At 38.7% G+C, this 24,695-nt stretch overlaps 2 protein-coding genes and 1 long non-coding RNA gene across 22 annotated transcripts in view; 2 read left to right on the forward strand and 1 right to left on the reverse strand.

Moving 5' to 3' along the window:
- LOC105473981 (collagen type IV alpha 3 chain) overlaps positions 1-4,831 on the forward strand; it is a 150,258-nt gene extending 145,427 nt beyond the window's left edge. The window contains exons 51-52 of one of the 4 annotated variants that reach the window (XM_011728282.3): positions 809-981; positions 1,833-4,750. In XM_011728282.3, the coding sequence (XP_011726584.2) occupies positions 809-981; positions 1,833-1,917 (258 nt within the window). In that variant the 3' untranslated portion in view covers positions 1,918-4,750. Of the gene's footprint in view, positions 1-808; positions 982-1,832 lie in introns of all 4 variants that reach the window. The other 3 variants (XM_011728281.2, XM_011728285.2, XM_011728284.2) reach the window with 3 other exon arrangements.
- Positions 1-15,335, reverse strand: part of LOC105473980 (uncharacterized) — a 45,271-nt gene extending 29,936 nt beyond the window's left edge. Inside the window, exon 1 of the long non-coding RNA XR_011610102.1 lies at positions 15,202-15,335. This is a non-coding gene — a long non-coding RNA (uncharacterized lncRNA). The remainder of the gene's footprint in view (positions 1-15,201) is intronic.
- LOC105473983 (mitochondrial fission factor) overlaps positions 15,285-24,695 on the forward strand; it is a 31,753-nt gene continuing 22,342 nt past the window's right edge. For 4 of the 17 annotated variants that reach the window (XM_071073466.1, XM_071073468.1, XM_071073463.1 and 1 more), the window contains exons 1-5: positions 15,287-15,461; positions 18,762-18,873; positions 19,688-19,857; positions 20,801-21,018; positions 22,271-22,440. In XM_071073466.1, the coding sequence (XP_070929567.1) occupies positions 19,820-19,857; positions 20,801-21,018; positions 22,271-22,440 (426 nt within the window). In that variant the 5' untranslated portion in view covers positions 15,287-15,461; positions 18,762-18,873; positions 19,688-19,819. Of the gene's footprint in view, positions 15,462-18,761; positions 18,874-19,687; positions 19,858-20,800; positions 21,019-22,270; positions 22,441-24,695 lie in introns of all 17 variants that reach the window. The other 13 variants (XM_011728306.3, XM_011728302.3, XM_011728308.3 and 10 more) reach the window with 8 other exon arrangements.

Consider the following 24,695-nt stretch of genomic DNA (forward strand, 5'->3'; position numbering starts at 1 on the left):
GTAATTTTTATGAAAACTCTGATAGGTAATTTCTATCATCTACAGTTTTACAAACAAGAATGAAGTACTTTCCCAAGGTCTTACAACTATTTAGTGGAAAAGCTAGGATCTGTACCCAGGTCTGTCTGCTCCAAAATCTGTGCCCCTTTCACATTCATACAGAGATAAAAGCAAAGAAAGACAGTCTTTTAAAGAAAAAACTGTCAGATGTAAATGCTAGTGAAGAAATCTATGGAATGGCCATGTGTGACTGTGATGACTGTCATAGCTGCACACAAGTGGTTCTTTCTTTTTCCTTTTTCTTTTTTTCTTGAGACAGAATCTCCCTCTGTCGCCCAGGCTGGAGTGCAGTGGCGCAATCTTGGCTCACTGCAATCTCCACCTCCTGGCTCAATGCAATCTCTGCCTCCAGGGTTCAAGCAATTCTCTTGCCTCAGCCTCCTGAGTAGCTTGGACTACAGGCACACGCCACCATGCCAGCTAATTTTTGTATTTTTAGTACAGACATAGTTTCACTATGTTAGCCAGGCTGGCCTCAAACTCCTGACCTCAAGTGATCTGCCTGCCTAGGCCTCCCAAAGAGCGAGCTGGGATTCCAGGCGTGAGAGCTGGGATTCCAGGCATGAGTCACTGCGCCTGGCCACATAGGTGGTTATTTCTAATCTGTAGCATCACTGATGATCATTCCTTCCCCTTCTTTACTCACAGTTGCCCATTCATTCAAAAAAAAAAAAAAAAAAAAGTAGAGAATTGAACATTTGAACCCCAGTGGACAGAGTGTTTACTCAGATTTTTTAAATTGTGGTAGTTCACAAGTGCAGGTTCTGAGGGCACCGGGCAAGCACTGGCCTCCCCCGGCTCCTGCCTGGAAGAATTCCGAGCCAGCCCATTTCTAGAATGTCATGGAAGAGGAACGTGCAACTACTATTCAAATTCCTACAGTTTCTGGCTGGCTTCATTAAACCCAGAAAGAATGTTCAGGTAACTATTCACCATCAAGCTGAATCTGATGACTCAATTGCACAACTGTTGAAAGTTGCCTGTGTTCTCGGGTCAAGGAGTGGCCATGATTTTGTACTACTGTGCCAATAAAGACAAATCAGTGTTTTGTCATTACTAAACACATTTAACATTTCTATATAAATTTAGAGTAAATTATATACAATCACACTAAATGATCTCTCATCTGAATTTACTGTATTGAAAGACTTGCGAATAATGTGGATTATTTAAAGGGTGGGAGTAGTTTTTATTACATAAAAGATGATCTGTAAGTTTTCATCAAGGCTTATGTTTCTTTAATGCTGCTGAAATATGACTAAAATTATAAAATGCCACCATATATGCCTTTTCAGAAATATACTTCTTCCATAAAGATAAATAGTCCTATAATAAATTTCTTTCTTTCTTTTTTTTTCTTTTTTTTTTGAGACAGTCTTGCTCTGTTGCCCAGGCTGGAGTGCAGTGGCACAATCTGACGATCTGGGCTCACTGGAACCTCCACTTCCCAGGTTTAAGTGATTCTCCTGCCTCAGCCTCCTGAGTAGCTGGGATTATAGAAGGCGTATGCCATGACATCTGTCTAATTTTTGTGTTTTTAGTAGAGATGGGGTTTCACCATGTTAGCCAGGCTGGTCTCAAACTCCTGACCTCAAGTGAACCTCCCACCTCAGCCTCCCAAAGTGCTAGGATTACAGGCATGAGCCACCACGCCCGGCCCTGTAATAAATTTCAAAATAGTGACAATATTCATTAATAAAACTCAAACTCAGCAAAAATTCCCTTTTATGCATAAATCAATGAGGGTTTTTTTTGGTTTGTTTTTATTTCAGAAAGCCTATTCCATCAACTGTGAAAGCTGGAGAATTAGAAAAAATAATAAGTCGCTGTCAGGTGTGCATGAAGAAAAGACACTAAAGCTAAAAAAGACAGCAGAACTGCTATTTTTCATCCTAAAGAACAAAGTAATGACAGAGCATGCTTTTATTTAGGTATTTTTCTTTAACCAAACAATATTGCTCCATGGTGACTCAGTACAAAGTTTCAATTTGTTTCCCCACAGAACAAAGCAGTTCTTTCAAGTCAGTTCTGTGATCTGGGTCTCCAATCTGTGCTGTTTCAAAGTTCCCTGTGGCAAAGCAGCAACTATTCACAAAATAACACCAAAAGTCTATTCCACTTACATCCAAGGCACTGTCACTATGGTGATCGTATGAAGTTTGAATGCTACAAGTTATGAAATATTTGGCCCACTGGATTCCCACATTTGTCCTCCTCCTGTCTTTAAGACTCAGGGAGGCTAAATCAGTGTTTGATTGCCCCACCACCCCTTCATGAAACTTCAGACCCTGGGTAGGGGAAGAGAAGGGGGCATGTGGTATCCTGGAGCATTGTGTATAGAACTGGACTTTCAGACCTGCTGAGGACCGTAAGGCCTGATGGAACACAGAACTGAACTGAGGTTCATGGATTTTCTAGGAATGTTTCAAACATGCCCACTGCTAAGGGCAAAAGGGGGATTCCCTGATGGAACCATAATACTGTTGGAAATACTGTATGGTTTTGTTTTGTTGGTTTTTAAAGATTTTTTTGTTTATTAAATTCGTTTCACTGTAGCTCTAAAATCTGCTTGTATTCAAAGCATATACAATTTTCCCCCTTAGTGAATTAGTTTTAAAAGGATATTGTTGTATACATACTATGAAATATGTATAACTTTAACTTCTCTTTTACCAGCATACCCACACAAATAACAAGAATACTACTTATGAAATGTGTACTTTATCCTCATCCCATAAATGTTGGTGCATATCTTATGTAAAGGAGGAGTTCAATAATCCACGAATGAACTTAAGGCATTTGTTGGTTTATCAGACTCAGAATCTATTTTTTCATTGCTCTGAATATGTCATCACTCTAGGTTTTATAGATTTATTCCTTTGTTACTTCTCTAATTCTTCCTTTGTTTAAAAAAAAAAAAAGCAACACTTTTTATGTCATATACTCTTACAAACCATATTGAAAGAGTCCATTGTTTAAAAATCTTAATGTATCAAACTGTATAATTTGGCTGCTGTATGTCTTAAACCCCACTTTTCAAGGTGTTGATACATTCCCAAGGTTACTTAATTCAACTTAACAATCATGTTATTCAGCACCAAGCATGTCCCAGACAATACTAACCTACAGAGATGCTAAGAGAAAAAAGAGACTTGTTTCTGATCTAATATCCCAGAAAAAGTAACTCATTGCTCTGTTAAGAATCTCACATATACAAGTAGCTTCCCTCCCCTCTTGTTTTTTCTTCCTTTTCACTGCTGTTATATTTCATTATGATAATTCAGCAGGCCCAAGTAAAGGTTAAAAATAAGGTCTATGCCTAGGGAAACCCAGGGCTTCTAGTTTCTCCTAGAAAAGCCAAGAGAAGATAAGGTCTGAATAATAGCAGAAAAAACAAGATCTACAAAACATTAAACTAGTGTTATACTTGATGATAACACTATTTGATGAGTCTTAGAGTCCAGACACCAAGAGACAAAGCTTTGAAGATGATTCCTGATCTACCTAGGTGGAGTTGGTGGTGCTGATATTTAAATTCAGGCTACTGCTTCAATCTCAATTGCTTTGTAAGTGAAAAACGTGACCTAGAGGACAGCATAGACTATGGCCGTGGCTCACATGGTTTACATCCTTCACTGCTCATGTGTTTGCTGTCAAGCCATTTTTACATCTCAACTAAGATATGTAGCATTTCAGTTATTTAGATTCACTTAACAAACAAATTTTTCTGCTTTAAAAATGTCCCATTATCCCAAGTGTACTATAGCGGCATATGGAGCTAGCTAATCTCTACAAACCTACCGTAGGCCAGTAGTTCTCAAAGTGCGGTCCCTGGAAGAGCAGCATCAGCATCATCTGGGAACTTGTCACAGATGCAGATTCTAGGGACCACTCCAGACCTACAGAATCCGAAACTCTTGGGGGAGGGCCCAAAATATCTATGTTTTACCAAGCCCACCACATGATTCTGATGTACTCTAAATACTGAGAAAACCTGTTCTAGACAAATACCCAAGCAACAACTCTACAGGCAGTTACCCAGTACGGCTGGCTACAGCTGCTCCATCCATGTCTCTATTTAAAGTTCAAACTCACAGGTGACTCTAAGGTCATCTACTTTTACTCATAAGTAAAAGCTCTAGACTGGTGCTAATGTCAAACCACTGGCCTCCACTCAGGCCTCCATCTTTTCATGCCCTCTTATCAGTATTTAACTTCTGAGGAAGACAAGTGATGCTAAGACCTGAAACTTCAATGAAGCCATATGAACAGCTGTTCAGTCGTACTTCTAAGACTTTACTTAGAAGTACTTCAGGACTAAGTTATAGCTCATATGCATTATTTTCCACATAGCTTATGAGTAGCTTACACAAGTATGAAGATTTAATATTACAGATAAAATGTAAACTGTTTCTTTAAAATTGGGGCTTCAACTTTGGAATTTCACAGTGTGCTAAAATAACAGATTTCTCAGAAGTCTTTCAGCAAGATAAATATTATTAAGTAACTTATTTATGAAAGTATTAAAATAATGCTTACATTTGAATTTGATGGCTAACTTACAAAGATTTTCTATGTATCAAATGTAACTTACTGCTACTAAACTTAATATTTACTCTATAACCAAATGAAATATATTTAAAATATATTGAATATTTTATATTGTTATATCCTGACAAGATTATAATATTTTAATGTACTAATATTTCTGTAATTATATCTAAAATATTATTTTATTGTATTGCCTAAGAATAAACATTTTTTAAATTGAAACCGGTCCTTTTTTTTTTTAAATGGAAATAATTTTTTTTTGGATTGTAAGAATAACAGATGTTCACTGTAAAAAGAATAGACAATACAGAAGTTATGAAGAAGAATACAAAAATGGCCATGATCTATCAGGAGAAACCCACCCCTGATATTCAACGTGGGTCCTTTTCTATTTTCCCTAAGTGTCAGCTGGTCTGAGAAATAAAGCGAAAGAGTACAAAAGAGAGAAATTTTAAAGCTGGGTATCCGGAGGAGACATCACAAGTTGGCAGGTTCCATGATGCCCCCTGAGCCATAAAACCAGCAAGTTTTTATTAGCAATTTTCAAAAGTCAGGGAGTGTACGAATAGGGTGTGGGTCACAGAGATCACATGTTTCAAGGGCAACAAAAGATCACAAGGCAGGAGGTCAGGGCGAGATCACAAGGTCAGGGTGAAACTAGAATTACTAATGAACTTCCATGTCCCGCTGTGCACCCATTGTCATTGATAAACAAGGTTCAAGAGCAGAGTATCGGTCTGACTAGAATTTATTAGGCGGGAATTTCCTCGTCCTAATAAGCCTGGGAGTGCTATGGGAGACTGGGGCTTATTTCATCCCTTATCTACAACCATAAAAGATAGACATTTCCAAAGTGGCCATTTCAGAGGCCTCCCCTTAGGAACACATTCTCTTTCTCAGGGATGTTCCTTGCTGAGAAAAAAAATTCAGCAATATTTCTCCTATTTGCTTTTGAAAGAAGAGAAATATGGCTCTGTTCCGCCTGGCCCACAGGCAGCCAGACTTTAAGGTTATCTCCCTTGTTCCCTGAACATTGCTGTTACCCTGTTCTTTTTTAAAGGTGCCCAGATTTCATATTGTTTAAACAATTTGTACAGTTAAAGCAATCATCACAAGGTCCTGAGGCGACATTCATCCTCAGCTTATGAACATGATGGGATTAAGAGATTAAAGCAAAGTCAGGCACAGGAAATCACAAGAGTATTGATTGGCGAAGTGATAAGTGTCCATGAAATCTTCACAATTTAGATTTCAGATTCTGCAGTAAAGACAGGTGTAAGAAATTATAAAAGTATTAATTTGGGGAACTAATAAATGTCCATGAAATCTTCACAACTTAAGCAACCTATGTTCTCCTGCCATGGCTTCAGTCAGTCCCTCCGTTTGGGGTCCCTGACTTCCCGCAACAATGATCTAATCCTCACTCCCTTCCAAGGTAAGTGATAAATCTATTTTTAAACAGAAATAAGATAAAAGCATGCTATTTTGTCAACAGGTTTTTTTTTTGTTTGTTTTTTGTTTTTTGAGACAGAGTCTCGCTTTGTCCCCAAGGCTGGAGTTCAGTGGCATGATCTCAGCTCACTGCAAGCTCCACCTCCCGGGTTCACATCACTCTCCTGCTTCAGCCTCCAAGTAGCTGGGACTATAGGCGCCCGCCATCATGCCTGGCTAACTTTTAAAATTTTTAATAGAGACAGGGTTTCACCATGTTGGCCAGGCTGGTCTCGAACTCATGACCTCAAGTGATCCACCCGCCTAGGCCTCCCAAAGTACCGGGATTACAGCCATGAGCCACATGTCCAGCCTATATTTTGCATATTAAAAACCTTTTTTTTTTTTTTACCAGCTCTCTACATTTGAAATTTTATGAATTGTTTTCCTTGAATGAGGAGTATTTGTATTATAAATGGGAAACATGTATCAAAATATATGACCCATGATTTCTGTAATCTGTATGCTTTTCTTATTGATTTGTAAAGACTCCTTAAATACCTCAATAGAAAAATAAGCAAAGATGTGATTAGACCCTTCACAGGAAAACAGGCAATCATCAAAATACTTCTTTAATTTAAAAAAAAACACTAATTAAAAGTGACAAACATTCTGCCTCACTGCAATGAGATAGGCAAAGATGTAAAACATGGCTTCAGCCAGTCCCTCCATTCAGGGTTGCTGACTTCCCTATCTCCTGACCTCGTGATCCACCTGTCTCGGCCTCCCAAAGTGCTGATTACAGGCGTGAGTCACTGTGCCCGGCCTTTTTTGTCACCAGGTTTTTAAAAACTTAGTACATAGTGGGCACATTTTCACACCAGCAGACAAGAACTAATCATCACTTGCACCACAGTTCATTGTATGGGTTTATAACCTAAGACAATCAATCCCCAATTAATTTAGGTATATTATAGACATATTGTACCTATGTCACCACAAGTTTGTCCAATTATTTCTTCAAGATAAATCACTAGAATGAACACTGTAGAGTCAAAGGTCTCACACAATCTTAGGCTTTTGAAATATATACAAAAATGCTCTCCAGAAAGGCTGCTAGAATTTTCAGCTGCATCAACCATGTAATGAAAACACTCATTTCCCTATTAATTTACCAATATTGAATATTGCTGTTCTTTTACATCTTTGCCTATCTCATTGCAGTGAGGCAGAATATTTGTCACTTTTAATTAGTGGTTTGTTTTTTTTTAATTAAAGAAGTATTGTGATGATTGCCTATTTTCCTGTGAAGGGCCTAATCACATCTTTGCTCATTTTTCTATTGAGGTATTTAAGGAGTCTTTACAAGTCAAAGAAAAGCATACAGATTACAGAAATCATGGGTCACATATTTTGATACTTGTTTCCCATTTATAGTACAAATACTCCTTATTCAAGGAAAACAATTCATAAAATTTCAAATGTAGAGAGCTGGTGAAAAAAAAAAAGGCTTTTAATATGCAAAATATAGGCTGGGCATGGTGGCTCATGGCTGTAATCCCAGCACTTTGGGAGGCCTAGGCGGGTGGATCACTTGAGGTCATGAGTTCGAGACCAGCCTGGCCAACATGGTGAAACCCCATCTCTATTAAAAATACAAACATTAGCTGGGCGTGGTGGCAGATACTGTAATCCCAGCTACTTGGGAGGCTGAGGCAGAGGAATCGCTTGAACCTGGGAGGCAAATGTTGCAGTGAGCCGAGGTCATGCCACTGCACTCCAGCCTGGACAACAGAGAGAGACTCTGTCTTAAAATACATATACATGCAAAATATGAAATATCATAGAGAACTTTCATGCTGCATTACATGGCAATAATGATATAATCAAGGGAAGAAATGGAATGAATAGTGATCCTGGGTAATAATTCTAAGAAGACCAAGAAAATTGTTGCTCACATAAATACTTCAGAAACACTGTCACCTATTGTCATAGGTGGGCCAAAAAAATCTAATTTGAAAACACTTTGAGTAAAAAAGTACTAATCCATTTCGATGAACTTACTTTTACTTCGAGTAAGTCAAAAAGGAATGTTGTGTTTGAGCACATTCTCCATTTATAAGCTTGTTTGGAAAGAAAAATTTTGATTATGCCCTAATGGATCCTTAGCAATCTATTGGCAGGAGACTGACGAAAAAGTGATTGCCTCCTTCAATTGGTGCCATTGGCATCTAACTCATCTCACCCTAATCCCAGCTCTACCTATTAGAAATTAACAGATAAGCAAACACAGAGGAAAATGTAAATTGGTTTTTAATAACCAGGCTAAACTTAAATATTTAGATAAATATGATCCTTCCTAGGATTTTGCAGGCTCCATGTTTTTTCTAAAAATGCTGACTGTGGCCGGGCGCGGTGGCTCAAGCCTGTAATCCCAGCACTTTGGGAGGCCGAGACGGGCGGATCACGAGGTCAGGAGATCGAGACCATCCTGGCTAACATGGTGAAACCCCGTCTCTACTAAAAAATACAAAAAAAAAAAAAAACTAGCCGGGCGCAGTGGCGGGCGCCTGTAGTCCCAGCTACTCGGAAGGCTGAGGCAGGAGAATGGCATGAACCCGGGAGGCGGAGCTTGCAGTGAGCTGAGATCCGGCCACTGCACTCCAGCCTGGGCGGCAGAGCGAGACTCCATCTCAAAAAAAATAAATAAATAAAAAATGCTGACTGCTCAAAACCTTTTTAGAATGATTGCTTTGGAATTGTAGTATCTTCAATTCCAATTTTTGAGCCAAACAAGGAGCTAGGTCTCATTATTTTATATCTGAGACCTACAACATGCTTAATACGTTTGGCTCCACAGCATACACTTAGATGAGTGAGACACAGACCTTGGTCTCAAGCATAGAGTTTACAATCTGGTAGGGGAAAATAAGACAAATACATGGATAACTTTAATACTAGACAGAACATGATTAAATGCTCTAAGGGACAACAAATACTGGTTCAAAAGTTGGAGGCCTCAGGAAAGAATTCATAAAAAGAGGAGATATTTTCAGTGGTCCTTTAAAGGCAGTTAGGATTTCAAGAAGCAGAAGATGGTCAGAAGCACGGTGGCATTCCATGTGACAGAAACAGCACAAATGAAGCTAAGTAGTTAGGAAGAGATGAGGCAATCTCAGGGAACAATTAATGGTCAAGAATATATGATATATATTTATATACATACACAGTGGTAAATAAAGTAGCATGGCAGGAGGTTAAGACCATGTTGGGCAGGGTTTAGAATACCAGGTTGAACTTGTACTTCATTGATTGCTACTAGAGATTCAGTGAAGATTTTGAGCAAAAGAGTGGAATTACCATATAAACAATAACCTGGAAGATCCAATATTTAATATATGGTACTTGCTAGGCTATTTTATAGTTTCAAATGTTTTTTAAAAATTACTGGATTGCTGTGATGAACTTTTGAATTGGAAGATAGCTATAAATCATCAATTTCCTTTGAAACTGGGGCTTCATATTTGAGATGCCACAATTTGTAAACATAGGTCCTATGTAGACCCAATGTCTAACAAGAATTGGAGAAAGAAAAATATTGGGGATGAGGAGGCCAGTTAAAAGGATAGCAGCCCAGATGATGGGTGATCATCTAAGAGTAGGAACAGAACAGATAAAGCAGAAAGTTAGCATTGAAGAGGGAGAATCTAAAGGATGAAGGATACTAGGGAAAACAAACCATTTTACCAAAAAGACATATGTTCATCACAGCACTATTCACAATGGCAAAGACAGGGAATCAACCAAGACGCCCATTCACAGTGGATTAAAGAAATTGTGGTACATACACACCATGGAATACTACACAGCCATACAAAAGGAAGAAATGATGTCCTTTGCAGCAACATGGATGCAGGTGGACCATTATCCTAAGTGAATTAACACAGATGCAGAAAACCAAACACCACATGTTGTCACTTAGAAGTGGGAGCCAAGCATTGGGTATACATGGACATAAAGATGGCAACAATAGACATTAGGAACTACTAGACGTGGGCGAGAGGGATGGGGGCAAGGGCTGAGAAATTACCTAGTGGGTATTATGCTCACTATCTGAGTGACAAGAACATTCATACCCTAAACCCTATACCTCATGGGTATACACAATATACCCATGTAACAAACCTGCACATTTACCCCTTGAATCTAAAATAAAAGTTGAATTAAAAAAAAAAAAAAAGGATGGTGTGGCTGGGTGCAGTGGCTCATGCCTGTGATCCCAGCATTTTGGGAGGCCGATGCAGGTGGATCACCTGAGGTCAGGAGTCTGAGACCAGCCTGGCCAACACGGTGAAACCCCGTCTCTACTAAAACTACACACACACACACACAAAATTAGCTGGGTGTGGTGGTGGGCATCTGTAATCCCAGCTACTCAGGAGGCTGAGGCTGGAGAATTGCTTGAAACCACAGGCAGAGGTTGCAGTGAGCCGAGATCCCTCTGTTGCACTCCAGCCTGGGCAACAAAAGTGAAACTGTCTCAAAAAAAAAAAAAGGCATATGTGGAAAGAAAGACAGATCTATGAGAAGGGATTTATTGTGAAAACTGGCTCATGCAATTCTGGAGGCTGAAAAATCCCACAATATGCTATCCACAAGCTGGAGAACCAGGAAAACTGGTAGCATGGCTGAGTTCAAGTTTGAAGACCTGAGAATGTGGGCACTACTCGTGCAAGTCCTGGAGTTCAAAGACTGGAGAATCTGTAGATCTCATGTTCAAGGGCAAGAGAAGTGTCCCAGCTCCAGAAGAGAGAGGGCAAATTTGTCTTGCCTCTGCCTTTTTGTTCTATATGGGCCCTCAACTGATTAACTAGTGCCTACCCACATTGGTAAGAGCAGATCTTCCTTACTGAATCCCCTCATTAAAATGTCAATGTCTTCCAGCAACACTCTCACAGACATACCCAGAAATAAAGCTTTACCAGCTATCTGAGTATCCTTTAATACAGTCAAGTTGACACCTAAAATTAACCATCACATGGGACTTGGGTGACAGTGAAAGATAACTTCAGTACTTTGAACCCTGATGACTGGAAAAATAACCTGGCCATTAACTGAAAAAAAAAGGAATTCAGAAGATGGTATCTGGAGTGAGAAGAGTGGAAAAAATTTGAGTTAGAAACCCTGCTGGGATCAAAGCTCCAATGGCACATTTATGTAGAATTGGCTAGAAGCAGTACAACAGGGAAAGACTAGATGGATGAGATAACTTATATACCACCCTTTCCCACAAAACATTTGAGGCAACCATGGTTGCAAAAATAGTCAATGATGGATTAAAACATAAGACAGGAATGTCCACATTAATGGTGAAAAAAAGGAATATATATTATATATACATAAATATGCTAAATATATATATATACTAAATATAAATATATATTACATAAAATGAGGGAGTAGAGTTCCCATATAAGGAAGAGAAAATGCCTTTTCTCTGAGAATTGTCTACTAGACAGTGTTACGTATTTTGAGCACAACATTGTCTCATTTAATTTAACAAAAACCAAATGATGCAGGAAGATAAAGGACAATGAGGTTTATGGGAAAAGACATCGGGTTTGGTAATTGGATCACAATCTTCATTTGAAAGTTATTTCAAAATGTTTTTCTTTGAGGGGAGTACAGGATTAAAAGCCAAATTGTAAGTAACAAAGAAGTGGAAAGGTTAGTGGAAGCAGGAGGAACATCATTTCTAAAGTTTTTAAAGGTTATGATTATAGGTTGGTGCAAAAGTAATTGTGGTTTTTGCCATTGACAGTAATGGCAAACTGCAATTACCTTTGCACTGTTGATGAAAAAAGTCAAACTCCATAAAATATTTTTAGAAATTTATTCTGAGCCAAATATGAGTGACCATGGCCCATGACACAGTCTTCAGGAGGTCCTGAGAACATGTGCCCAAGGTGGTCGGGGTGCAGTTTGGCTTTCCATATTTTAGGGAGGCATGAGACATCAATCAAATACGTTTAAGAAATACATTTGTTTGGTTCAGAAAGGCGGGACAACTCAAAGTGGGGGCTTCCAGGCTATAGGTAAATTTAAACATTTTCTGGTTGACAATTGGTTGAGTTTATCTGAAGACCTGGGATCCACAGAAAGGAAATGTTCAGGTTAAGATAAAGGACTGTGGAGTCCCAGTTTTATTGTGCAGAGGAAGCTCTCACCAGACTTTAGAGAGAGAGTAGGTTGTAAAATGTTTCTTATCAGAACTAAAAGGGTGCCTGGCTCTTAGCTGATTATCTCCTAGATCTGGAAAGGAAGGAAGGAAAACAAAGGGGAAAGGGGATTCTCTACAGAATGTGGATTTTTCCCACAAGAGACTTTGCAGGACAATTTCAAGGTATGGCAAGGAAATATATTTTGGGGTAAAATATTTTGATTTTCTTCCTTGTTATGCCAGAATCAGATTGGAAAGTAAGTCATGATATATAGGGTTAAATAAAACCCATCTGATGTGAATTTATGGTTTGGAGGGCATGACTCCCCAAACCCCTTAGACAGGAATTTGGGCAAGTTTAAAAAAATTGGAGCTTAGTCCTCAGAACCAACCTAATACATGATCTCCCAACTTGATCTCTATCTTCCCACAAAAGATTGACTTGGAATGACTGATTATTCCTAAAATCAATCTATTCTTAAAGGCTTATTTGTCTCTGTAGGGTAGTTGTAAGAGTTAAAGAAAGAAGAGAGAAACACGAAAAGTTGCTCAACAGTCAAAGATAGGTTTATTTTGGAGAATAAACCTGAGAGGGGCTTCTGGCCGATTTCAGTCAGGACCATTCTCTCTTACAGACTAAGAGTATTTAAGGGTTTAGAGTGAGAGAGCTTATCACAGGCTTGGACTGTTTCTGCGTGGAGGAGAAGTTTATCATGGGGTTGGAATGTCTCTGGTTGGAGGGGAAGGGTTATCTTGAGGCTGACATGCTCCAGTCAGAGGAAAGGTTATCTTGGGACGGGCATGTGTCTGGTAGGAGAGGGGTTTATCTTAGGGTTGGAATGTTTCTGGTTGGAGGTGTCATTTGTGGTTTATGGTCATACTGACATTAGCCATTAGGTTAATGCCCTTTGGGTTGGATTTAGGTGGTTTTTGATCAAGCGACACTTTAAAACGGCAGGGCTTCTGCTCGGTCAATAGTAGGATATGCCAATCCAAAATACGGCACTTTGGCATAAAGATTATTTTCGAGTCAAAGGCACTTGAAAAAACAAAAGCAAATGCAAAAAGAGCACTATGGCTTTCCTTTTTCCTTCCTGAAAGCAGGAGATAAAAATTCTGCATGAAAGGTGCCCTCCCTGTACAAAGAGGAAGGGAGATGTTCTCAACACCAGAGACACGGAGTCAAAGCTGAGCTGTATCTGCACAAATTTACGGATTTTTATTTGCACTTTGTTACAACAACCTTTATCTTCTTAGTCACTTCTGCATTAACTGCACTAACCCAAATTTGCTTGTTTTCTCACATTTTCACAATTTACTACTCTTTTTAGTCTTCCCTAGAAAAATGGAGACCCAAAAAGCACTTAGGGTCCAACTGTTAATTTGGGTCTCCATTTTTCTAGGGAAGGTTCCAATGTAAATGTAAAAATTACTAAATAAAAATTTGTATGCTTTCCTCCTGTTACGTTTTATGTCTCTATTTTACATCAGCGGAGACTAAGCTCTTGATTTTTTTTTTTTTTAATCTTGCTCAAATTCCTATCTAAGGGGTCTAGGGAGTCATGCCCTACAATCCATAAATTCTCATCAGATGGCTTTTATTTAACCCTATATATTGTGACTTACTTTCCAATCTGACACTGGCATAACGAGACAAGAAACAAAATCAAAATATTTTACCCCAAAACATTGTTTTCAGTTTTTGACATATCTTGAAATGGCTCTGCAAAGCTGTCCTTTGTTGGGTGAAAATCTGCATCTACATAGAATTTCTATTAACATAGCTAGATGTTTCTTCCAGGTCCTCCCAATCCTAAACAGATTATGTAAGAGTCTAGCACCTTTTAAATATCTGAATAGGATAATTTGTCATTCATTGTCTGCAGCCACTATAAGACTTCAAAAGAACCGTGGTCTCCACAATCTTTTATTTTAACCTCAACATTTCCTTTCTATGGATCCCAGATCTCCAAATGCCAACCAGAAAATGTTTAAATTTACCTACAGTCTAGAAGCTCCTGCTTTGAGTTCTCCCGCCTTTCTGAACCAAACCAATGTATTTCTTAAATTTATTTGATTGATGTCTCATGCCTCCCTAAAATATATAAAACCAAGCTGTTCCCCAACCACCTTGGACATATGTTCTCAGGACCTCCTGAGGGCTCTGTCACGGGCCATGGTCACTCATATTTGGCTCAGAATAAATCTCTTCAAATATTTTACAGAGTTTGACTCTTTTCCTCATCAGTTTAATTCTTAGGCCCAGCCAAGACCCCAAGAGGGAGGAGGAAATATTTCACTTTCCCTACACAAGAGTTAGGAAGCTCAAGAACGCAATTCAGAGGGCTTCCCAAATCATTTTGAAGAATGGTAACATCTCTAAAGTATCGATTAGATCGCAGAGGAGTACGTAAGTCATGTGCACACCTTTAGGCGGTTGTGAAAACCAAGGCATATAAAATATTCCGTTATTTGGCTTCAGTGCGTTCCCAAGCTGACAAGCACGGTACCATTCTTCCCCGCTCTAAGCAAGGGCTTCCTGGGGGGAAGAGTCCGTGGTTGGGTGTTCAGAAGCAGAGAGCGCTCTCCCAAAGCTAAACGACGCTGCCAACTACTGTGAAACCTAACTTCCCCTCTCCTGGAATTCTCCTGGAAGACAAGGTCTGATCATCTGAGGGCTTAAGAAGTGTCAAATTGGAATGCATGGAATCACCCGCGGAGCTGATTTACATATGAGGATTCCTAAGCCTCACAGCACAGAAATTTTGATGCAGATGATCCTAAAATAGTTATTTTAATTGGCTACCGAAGGTTTACCTTGCAAACACCAGGTTCTTAAAAATTACAAAATCTAATACAGCCGAAGGGTGAATTAAACTTAACCGCAAGAGGCGTCACCTGCTGTCAGCCCACAACAAAGATGTCTGCGCATCGCTTACCGTGGACCCGTTCCAGTGCGTGGGCCGCACGTCCGCCCTTTTCCGCGTCACATGACCACGAACACTCTTCCGCTACGGCTCCCTGAAGGGGCCACCCACGGCCTTTCGCGCTTCTGCCCTGGCCCTCTGCGGGCCGCTCCGCCGGTGCTGTTCCTGGGCGCCTCCGTGCTCTCGGCCAACCGCCTCTGAGAGCGCCCACTCGAGCGCCCCGGGAGCCGGAGGGCGGCGGTCCTCGCCGGGACCCTCCTGTGGGCCCAGGGGTGAGTGCTGACCTCTTCGCGACCCGCCGCCCGAGCTGGCTGCCAGGCCTAGCGCCGCCGCCGAGACCCTCCGGCCAACAGAGGGACCCGCGGTGGCCCAGGCCCCCCGGTAGTGTCTCCCTGACCATAGTCCCGTCCCCGGGCCTCTTGCCTTCAACCCTGGTCTTTCCTCGTCCCCGGGACCTTGAGTCCCCGAGGAGAGCGAGGGAGAGAAGCGCCTTCTGCAGGTGTTTTTGGGCGAACCTCTTCACCCTGTGTGGTTCGGCGTCTCCTTTTGTGGATTAACCGGACTTTTCCGACTAGAAAATAGAGGTTTGGGAAGCAGCGGGAGTCCCGTGAGCGTGAACGCCGGGCTTTGTAAATCTTCACTCACCCTTCCCTGCCAAGTCCCTGACACCTTACAGGATGACCTTAAATCTGCCCTGTCTAAAAGGAGGTTTTTGTATTGTTTTGCGGCAAGTACATGTTGGAAAAGAAGGGCCTTGTTGGAAGCCCAGGTTGTGGCATCGCGGGTGGCTGCGGGCCACCCTGCCCGTCTGTGAGCATCCTTGCTCGCAGATGTGGCTGCAGGCGGTTGCTCTCGGGTTTCCTTCCAGGAGCTGGGAAGCCGGAGGAAAGCTGCGGTTCCTCTTCCGCCGGGCTTCTGACCTTCCTCTGCAGGACGTGTGCTACTATTATTATTATCGTAAAAGAACACCCCTGTCTACGTCCCACAAAGTTAGAAGCAAAGGGCATTCTCGAGGGAAGAGCACCCTTTCAAAAGTGACATGTTTTCATTGGAGAAGATTAAAGAGGGAAAAAAAAAAAAAAAAGCTTTCTGGCCCTTCTGCCCAAATATAGAACCATTTGTATTCAGGCCTCTCATCCACCGAGAGACTTAGAATGATCACGAATGTTTTCTCTCCCTGCGTGAAAAACATTTTTTCTGCCTCAATTCCGTTGGCTAATGAGATTCCCAAAAGAAAAACCCTTAGGAAAATTAGGACGATTTAGTTATACTTAGTAGTCTTCCCATGCAATTAAATTGCTTGGGGGACCTGCTATCTTTTGGTTTCAAAGGCTTGTATATTGGTTTTGCTCTTCTTTCCAAACGGAAATTGTGTTCTCTCCCTTCCTGTCTGATAGAGCTGCCTCCTTTCAGAATTACAAAGTGCAGTCCTCGCTCTCCTCTCTTCTGGTGTTGAAACTTTGCTGTGGATTCATAACCTTATTTTAAAGTTCATTAATATATAGTTTTCAAAGTTTGCAGTGACTTTTTAAATATAGTTTCTTCGAAAGAGAACTGAAACACGGTGTGCAGAGTGGCCCATCTATGTGAACTAGGGCCACACAGTAGGTGGTGAAGAACTGGAGGGTTTTTTTGGGTTTTGTTTTTGTTTGTTTGTCTTTGAGAAGTATATAAACATTTGCAACCACAGTCAGTTTGCCTCAAGTTGTTTCAGTTACTTCCTAGGCTTTCTGGCTTCCAGTGTTCTAATACAGAAAATGAGGAAGTTGGGCTAGAATCACTGTGTCCCAAAATTGGTACACTTTCCACTAGTGGCATGTGACTTGACTCTAGGTGGTATGTGAATGAGGATTTTTTTGTAATAGGATGTCTTTGCAATCTGTATTTATATATGTACAGCCATGGTTTAAGGTAGTGATACAAAATTTTCTTTTACAATACTTTTTTGATTTTAAAAAGTCGAGTTAAAAAATTAACTGTAGCAAAAAGTTAATGTACTCAGTGAATATGGGAAAAAGAAAAAAACCATGAAGTTTGTCTAGTTAGTTACTGGTGTTTGGAAACCACTGGGCTTAGAAGGTAGAAATCTGAAATCATCTGTGATTCTGAGAGATTTTGCCTCCTTTGTTATGTTATATAACAGAATCACGTACTGGTTGCCTACTGGATTCTAAGTTACAAAACTTCTGGAATTAACATATCAACACCAAATGATGAGAAGTTTATTTATTGCCAAAAGATATTATCAGAAATGCCACAGTCTAATGAGGGAGAAAAAATTAGATTTTGATTTGTTTTTAAGCAGAAAACCCAATAATTGGGATAGTACAGTGTTAAGTCTTAGCAGAAAAGTTCCGGTTACTTTTTACATTTAACTAGTTCGGCTACAGGAGAATTTGGCTTTTTCCAGAAGTTGGCATTTCAGTATCCACCTTTATTTTCTAAGTCAATAGTTTTTCACAAACTCGGAGATTCTCCTAAGAAAAGATGTTGCTATAGAACGAAATATACTAGTGAGACCTATGAGACGTACTACTAGAAAGTTCATAAGACTGAAATGCAATGAATGGACTGCAGAGAAAGCACATTTCAAGGAGATACTGAGGTTCTAGCTACTTGCTTCTCGTTTATTATTATAAAACTTCAGTTTATAATGACCAAAGGCTATAATCTTTTTGAGGTAGCTCTTTTCAGTGTTAGTTCTGAATACGAGCTTTTGCTATGCTTGAGATACACACAAGTATTAGAAGAGCATCTCATCTAGAATGATGCACAAAAATTGATTATAAAGGTTGCCTGTGGGAACCTGGGTGGTTAAAGATAGGATTGGAAGTGGGACACTTCCTTTTCTCTGTATAGCTTGTGTACTTTGTACCGAGTACCTGAGTTACTGGTTCAAAATTTTAACATTGTAAGTGAATGAAAATTTAAACGGGCCGGGCACGGTGGCTCACACCTGTAATCCCAGCACTTTGGGAGACCAAGATGGGAGGATTTCTTGAGCCTAAAAGTTTGAGATCAGCCTGAGCAACATAGTAAGACTGTGCCTCTACAAAAAATACAAAAATTAGCTGGGTGTGGTGGCATACGCCTCTGGTCCCAGCTATTCAGGAGGCTGAGGCAGGAGGATCACATGAGTCCCTGACATCAAGGCTTCAGTGAGCAGTGATTGCTCCATTGCAATCTAGCCTGGGTGACAAAAAAAAAAAAATTTTACAATGCATTTGTTCCTCTTTAACATCTATGTGTACCTATATGCATATATACACATAAGTATTAAATTCATTTAAACTTACATATTTTTCATCTGCCGCATTTTTCTAAACACAAATCAGAAATAATGCCAGAGCTAGTCTTTTGTATTGCCTTAACTAATGAATAGTCATAGGACCCCATCTGTGGAACTAAGATTGGTGGTAAGCTTCATTTTTTTCTTTCTTTCTTCTCTTACTGGTCTCTTGATGTCAGGTTGTACATCTCTGTGACTGTTACCATTTGGAGAATTTCCAAAAATGAATCCCTAGTAGTGGTGTTATCTAGTTTCTCAATTAGCCCCTGTTTTTCTTCCCCAGGGACAAAAGTGGCTCTCAATCCAGCACATGCACATTGAAGCAAGTTAAAGGATTTAATATGAAGCACAGAAGCAGATAGTGCCAAATAGCAAGCAGTAGTTGGTACACATTTGTGAGTAAAAATTGTCCCTTTTGGCTTACTTTCTTAGTCTTTAAATCGTCTGCATGCCAAATCCTTAAAGATCTATGTCCCCAGAGATTTTTTGTTAAAGAATAAAAGATGTGAGTTAGCAGTCATAGTTAAACCAGTTGCTGGGGCTGAGTGTCCTGAGAACCTCTAAGAACTCTCCTAGGCATCTCAGTGAGGCGGGGGCTTAGGGTGGGGCTATATCTCCGGCATGGAGTTTAGGAAGTACCTTAGCCGTGGTAAAGTCGTGTATACTGTGTTTAACTTTTTATGCCCTTTATTTATATATAATGTCTTTGTGAAAAATTGAGTGTAATTTCCATTTGAAGTTTACACTAAATTTCGAAGTTTATTTCTATTTAAAGAAACCATTAGATGTCACATTTGTAGGCTACCTCAGTTACATTTACTTTTTACCCTTTGTATTCCCTTCATGATTTCTTCATTTGGGCTTAGTCTTAAAAAAGGATTTTTTCCCCTTTGGTGTATGATGATTAGAGGAGTTTTATGGCAGTATTGTTTTTTTTCTAGCCTGACTTCACATTTGTATATATATTTGATACAGCTTCTCTGTATCCTGTTTGCAAAATCATAAGACAGTGACTGTGCTTGAAACTGTCTATGATTTTTGAGGTATAGAAAAACTCTTCTTAGGATAGATTTGAAAATTGGTTTCTCAAATCAAGCCCTAAGCCATGTTCAAATCCAAAAGTCATTTTAAGTAGATATTTACTTTTTTCATAGTTTTCTTACGAAATGAATTGTTGAAATACTGATTTTTATTCTTTCTTTTTTACAGCTGGAAAAACAGTGTCCGTGTTATGTACACCTCCAAAAAAAGTTTAGATGTGTAGGGGAGTTGTTGTGTAAACTGAACTACAGGGTAGCAGTATTTTAATAGCTATTATAGACGTGTATTTACTGTATTAAAATGATTAAAAGAATGAGCAGTGACACACCACTAGGAAGGTCAGTGAAATTTTATTCAGTTGAGCTGGTATTACAGGTTTGAGAGACAATGGCTTCAAAGCTAACCATGCTGTTCTACATATTTATCAGCATTTGTATTGGTGGCAACATTCTTTCTACTGCATTAAAAAAAATACACATGTAAATATGATATTAAATACAAATTAATAGTGTAAAACTTTCAATTCCTCCAAAAATGAATACAAACATGAGGATTTATTATTACAAATTCTAAATTTGGTATTCATTGCATCTCAGTCATTAAGAGAAGTTTTAATTTGTATGATGTGATTTTCAGGGAGTTACGTCTTCTTTTTTAGTAAATTCAGAGTTAATTTTATGCAGCTGTCATTTAAAGGTTTTGAATAACCGATGCATTTGTCATTTAAAGGTTTTATTTTTTCATGCTTGACAGTGATTTTTAATTTTTAAAGTCCAAGCAGCTTTCCCTCAAATTGATGAGGAAATTTAAGTTTAAATTTTATTGCAGGCATTTTTTTAGTTACAAGCAGCATGCGTATTTATCTATGCAGAGAGAGTGTGTGTATGTATGTGTATGTACACATTTGTGTTGTAATTCTATAATAATTTTAAAAATTTACTGCTAAGCAATATCAAGGTACAATTTCAGCTGATAAGTAAGAAGGCATTTTGTTGAGGAAATCATTTTCTTTCATCCTTTATTTTTGCTTTGTATGTGTTCAGTACTTCCAAATGAGAAGTTTCCTTTCCTCAAGGTACAGTTTCAGCTGATAAGAAGGCATTTTGTTGAGGAAATCATTTTCTTTCATCTTTTATTTTTGCTTTGTATGTGTCCAGTACTTGCAAATGAGAAGTTTCCTTTCTCTCTTTCTATAAGGTATTGTCTTCTAACTTCGCTACTCTACTTAGAGGAGACTGACATTTTAACAGTCAGCCCTGTCTTTAAATTTTTCTCCCACAGGGTGAGTGGGGCAACATTTCCTTCTCCTGCTGCTGAGATGGCAGAAATTAGTCGAATTCAGTACGAAATGGAATATACTGAAGGCATTAGTCAGCGAATGAGGGTCCCAGAAAAGTTAAAAGTAGCACCACCAAATGCTGACCTGGAGCAAGGATTCCAAGAAGGAGTTCCAAATGCTAGTGTGATAATGCAAGTTCCGGAGAGGATTGTTGTGGCAGGTATTTCACCTTTACTTAGAAGGTTGCCCGTTAAGTCTTTGTTTTGTATGTTTCTATGAAAACTTGAGTTTTTCTAAATGTTATTTAGAAAAGGAGTTGGAAAATGCAACTTTATGCTTTTGAAATTTCCATTCATTATTATAGTCTGAATTTCAAACAGTATTTTTTAGTAATTCAACTAATTATTGAGGTTTTACACACATAAAATGTATACATTTCTAAGTGTGTACTTGATGAGTTTTGACAAAAGTAAACACCCATATAACCACCACCACAGTCCAAATAGAGACCATTTTTGTTGCTCTACAGGGTTCCCTTGTGTCTCTTTCTCACTCAGTCCCTTCCCCTCAACTCTAGGCAACCATAGTCTCCTTTCTATAGCCAGAGACTAGATTTGTCTTTCCCAGAGTTTCATGTAAACGGAATCATAGAGTATATACTCTTATCTGGCTTCTTTTGTTCAGTGTAATGTTTTTGAGATTCTTCTGTTGTCGCATATATCAGTTATTCATTCCATTTTATTACTGAGTAATATTTCAGTTTGGATACACCATAATTTGTTTATCCATTCATCTTCATTCATTGATTACTTTTTGTTTGAAGCTGTTAGGATTAAAGCCACTGTGAATATTCAGGTTCAAGTCTTTGTGAAGACATATGTTTTCATATCTTTAGGAGTGAAATTGCTGGTTTATGTACTACAAGTTATTTTAAACTTTGAAAGACTGCTAAACTATTTTCCAAATTCTAGTACGGTGTTGCATTCCATCAGTGATGTATGAGTTTCAGTTGCTCCACATCCTTGCCAACATTTTGTATTGTCAGTCTTTTTAATTTTAGCTGTTTGAGTGGGTGTGTAGTGCCATCTCGTGATTTTAATTCTATTTCCCTGATTATTAATAATTTTGAACATCTGCTCTTGTGCTTTTTGGCCATTTATATATATTCATTGTGAAGTGTCTATTCGAATGTTTTGTCAGTTTAAAAAATTGGGTGTTGTAAGAGTTTTAGATATTCTAAATATCAGTTTTTTTGGTTATATATCATGCATTGCATAATTTCTTATTTCTGTACCACAGTGATAAATATTAGTGAAATGTCAGTACGCTGGAAGCATATTTTGAAAGAAACTAATGCTCGTTGGGAGGTATAATTCAAAAGCAGAAGAAGGTAAATACATTTTAACAAAAAACACTGTCTTTTTAAAAAACCTCCCACTTTTCTCTTCTTTGTCTATTTTCTTAACTCCTAGGAAATAATGAAGATGTTTCATTTTCAAGACCAGCAGATCTTGACCTTATTCAGTCAACTCCCTTTAAACCCCTGGCACTAAAAACACCACCTCGTGTACTTACGCTAAGTGAAAGACCACTAGATTTTCTGGATTTAGAAAGACCTCCTACAACCCCTCAAAATGAAGAAGTAAGTAGAACTTTAATATCACCAGAATTTGAAATAATGTAAACAAAGGTAAAAGAGAAGAGTGAAGAGGCTTTATCATATCCTTAGCAATATGTCATGAAAGCTTTCCATATGGAACATTACTAATAATTCTAATTTACAAATGTGGCAAATAAGTTATTATGCTATTTTTAAAATTTGAATGTTATATTTTAGGAAAATGTAAATTTTGTGGAAAGTATTATTAAGTTCCTGTGGTTTGAAGAAAGAGCCTTTATGGGTAGGTGTTACTTGTTAAATAATAAGAAAAAGTTGGGAGTTTAGCAATAAAAAGTAAATGTATCACTTTGTTATAAAATCAGTCTAGCAAACATGACAAAGAAAGCCCTTTTTCCCTTAACACTACCCATTCTCGCTTCTTGATTAAAAGTTTCTACTGAGTTAGCTCCTATACTGCATTATATTAATATGCCAGTTGACCTAAATGTAGCAGTGTAGACTAACAAGGTGTTAGTAGCAGAGTTCAAATCCTGCCTTTGCCATTGACTTACAGCTAAGCTTTGAAGCTTCTTTGCTGTGATGATTTCTGGAGTTGCATCTTTTTCATATACCTTCTGAACTTCCAACATGTTGTCATGAAGCTAGTGTAAGACAATGTACAAACGTATGTTTTTATTAATGATGGTATTGCTTGTGTCTGGTTTCATTTTGCATGTAGTCCTTTCCAAAGAGGGTAAAGTCCGCCTACTGTCTAGGGCAGTGCAGTTTGCTAGGACTAGGTTCTTAGATTGTAAGTTTCTGCTGAGATAATTGAGGTAATATGCACACAGTTTGGATATTCTAGGTATTTGTTTGGTGAAAAGCAATAATCTGAGACTTTACATGACAGAAAGGCACTAAGACGCTTGGAGAATTGTATTATTTAACAAACATTTTTCAACTTTTGTCTCTGAGATACTATATGCAGTATAAGAATTAATGAGACATAGTTCCTGCATTCAAAAAGTTTGCTGTCTGTCTGGTTTCAGCAGGACAATAATATGAGTGAGGGAAAGACATCAACACGCACAGAAGATATAAAATTCTTTAATAGCAGAAAATAATGAAAGTTACCAAGATGGTTACATAAAACAAAAGTATCCAGTGCGCTCCCAGTTTGAGGCCCAGCTTTCTAACTCCCCAGAGTTCCTTGGGAGTTATACCTGTGAAAATAATTGTCTTACAGTGAGGATTTTACCAGGAAAGAAATGTTCTTTATTGTATTCTTTGGGTTTTTCTTTTGATCTTTCTGCTGCTCCTAACTGATTGAAAGCAACCCAAGCAATTCCCTGAGTGATTATTTTAAGAGTGAGTGAAGAAAGTTTGCCGGGATTTCCCTCAGTAGACCCAGGCTTTAAGACTCTACAGGGTTCATTCCTGCATTAATTGTGATATTTAGTCAAATGTGATAGATGCCCAGAGTGTATAACACTGGGGTAAAAAAGTTTGTGTGAGAATTAGACCTAACTTTGAAGACCTACTTTGCCATTTACTAACCACATAACTTTTGGCAAGTTATTTAACAGTTCTAGGGCTTATCTCTGAAATAAAGATAAGAATAATGCCAAGTGCATTAAGATTATTGTGAGAATTAAATGTAAGAATGCATGTAAGGACATGTTCTAATTCGTGTTAAAAGCTCAATATGTATAAATGTTATTGTTAGGAAAGAGTTAAAATCCTGTGGCAGGAGCCAGATCCTGAAATGAAAGAGGAGTTTTTGAGATTAATACCATCTGCCTATTGAAAGCAAAGATGATGGTTTGAACTTAAGTTATAAAAGCTTATAGAAGGGTCCAGTAGCCTTCAACAAGCATTCAGCTGCCGTGAGCAAGGGAGGAATGGGTAAGGGAGCCAGAGTTCTAGTAGCTTCTAGAAATTGAATGAAATAGAGAAGCAATAAGACCCTGAATGCTGATAACATTGATGATTCATTCAGATGTTACTCAGAATCTATAAAGTGAGATCCCCAGAACATTGCTCTGTAGTAATCATTCTGCAGTAGTTGGCAGGGTTTCTTTACTTCAGCACTATTGGCATTTTGGACTGGATAATTCCTTGTGGTGAGAGCCATCTTTTTGCACTGTAGAATGTTTGCAATATTTGTGGTATCTATCTACAAGATGGCATTACCATCTTCCAAGTCATGATATCCAAAAATGTTTGTAATAGCGAAAAGGTGGAAGCAGCTAAAATGTCCATCAGGTGATGAATGGATAAGCAAAACATGATCTAGC

This window comes from Macaca nemestrina, chromosome 11 (genome assembly GCF_043159975.1).
Source record: "Macaca nemestrina isolate mMacNem1 chromosome 11, mMacNem.hap1, whole genome shotgun sequence".
Taxonomy (NCBI): Eukaryota; Metazoa; Chordata; class Mammalia; order Primates; family Cercopithecidae; genus Macaca; species Macaca nemestrina.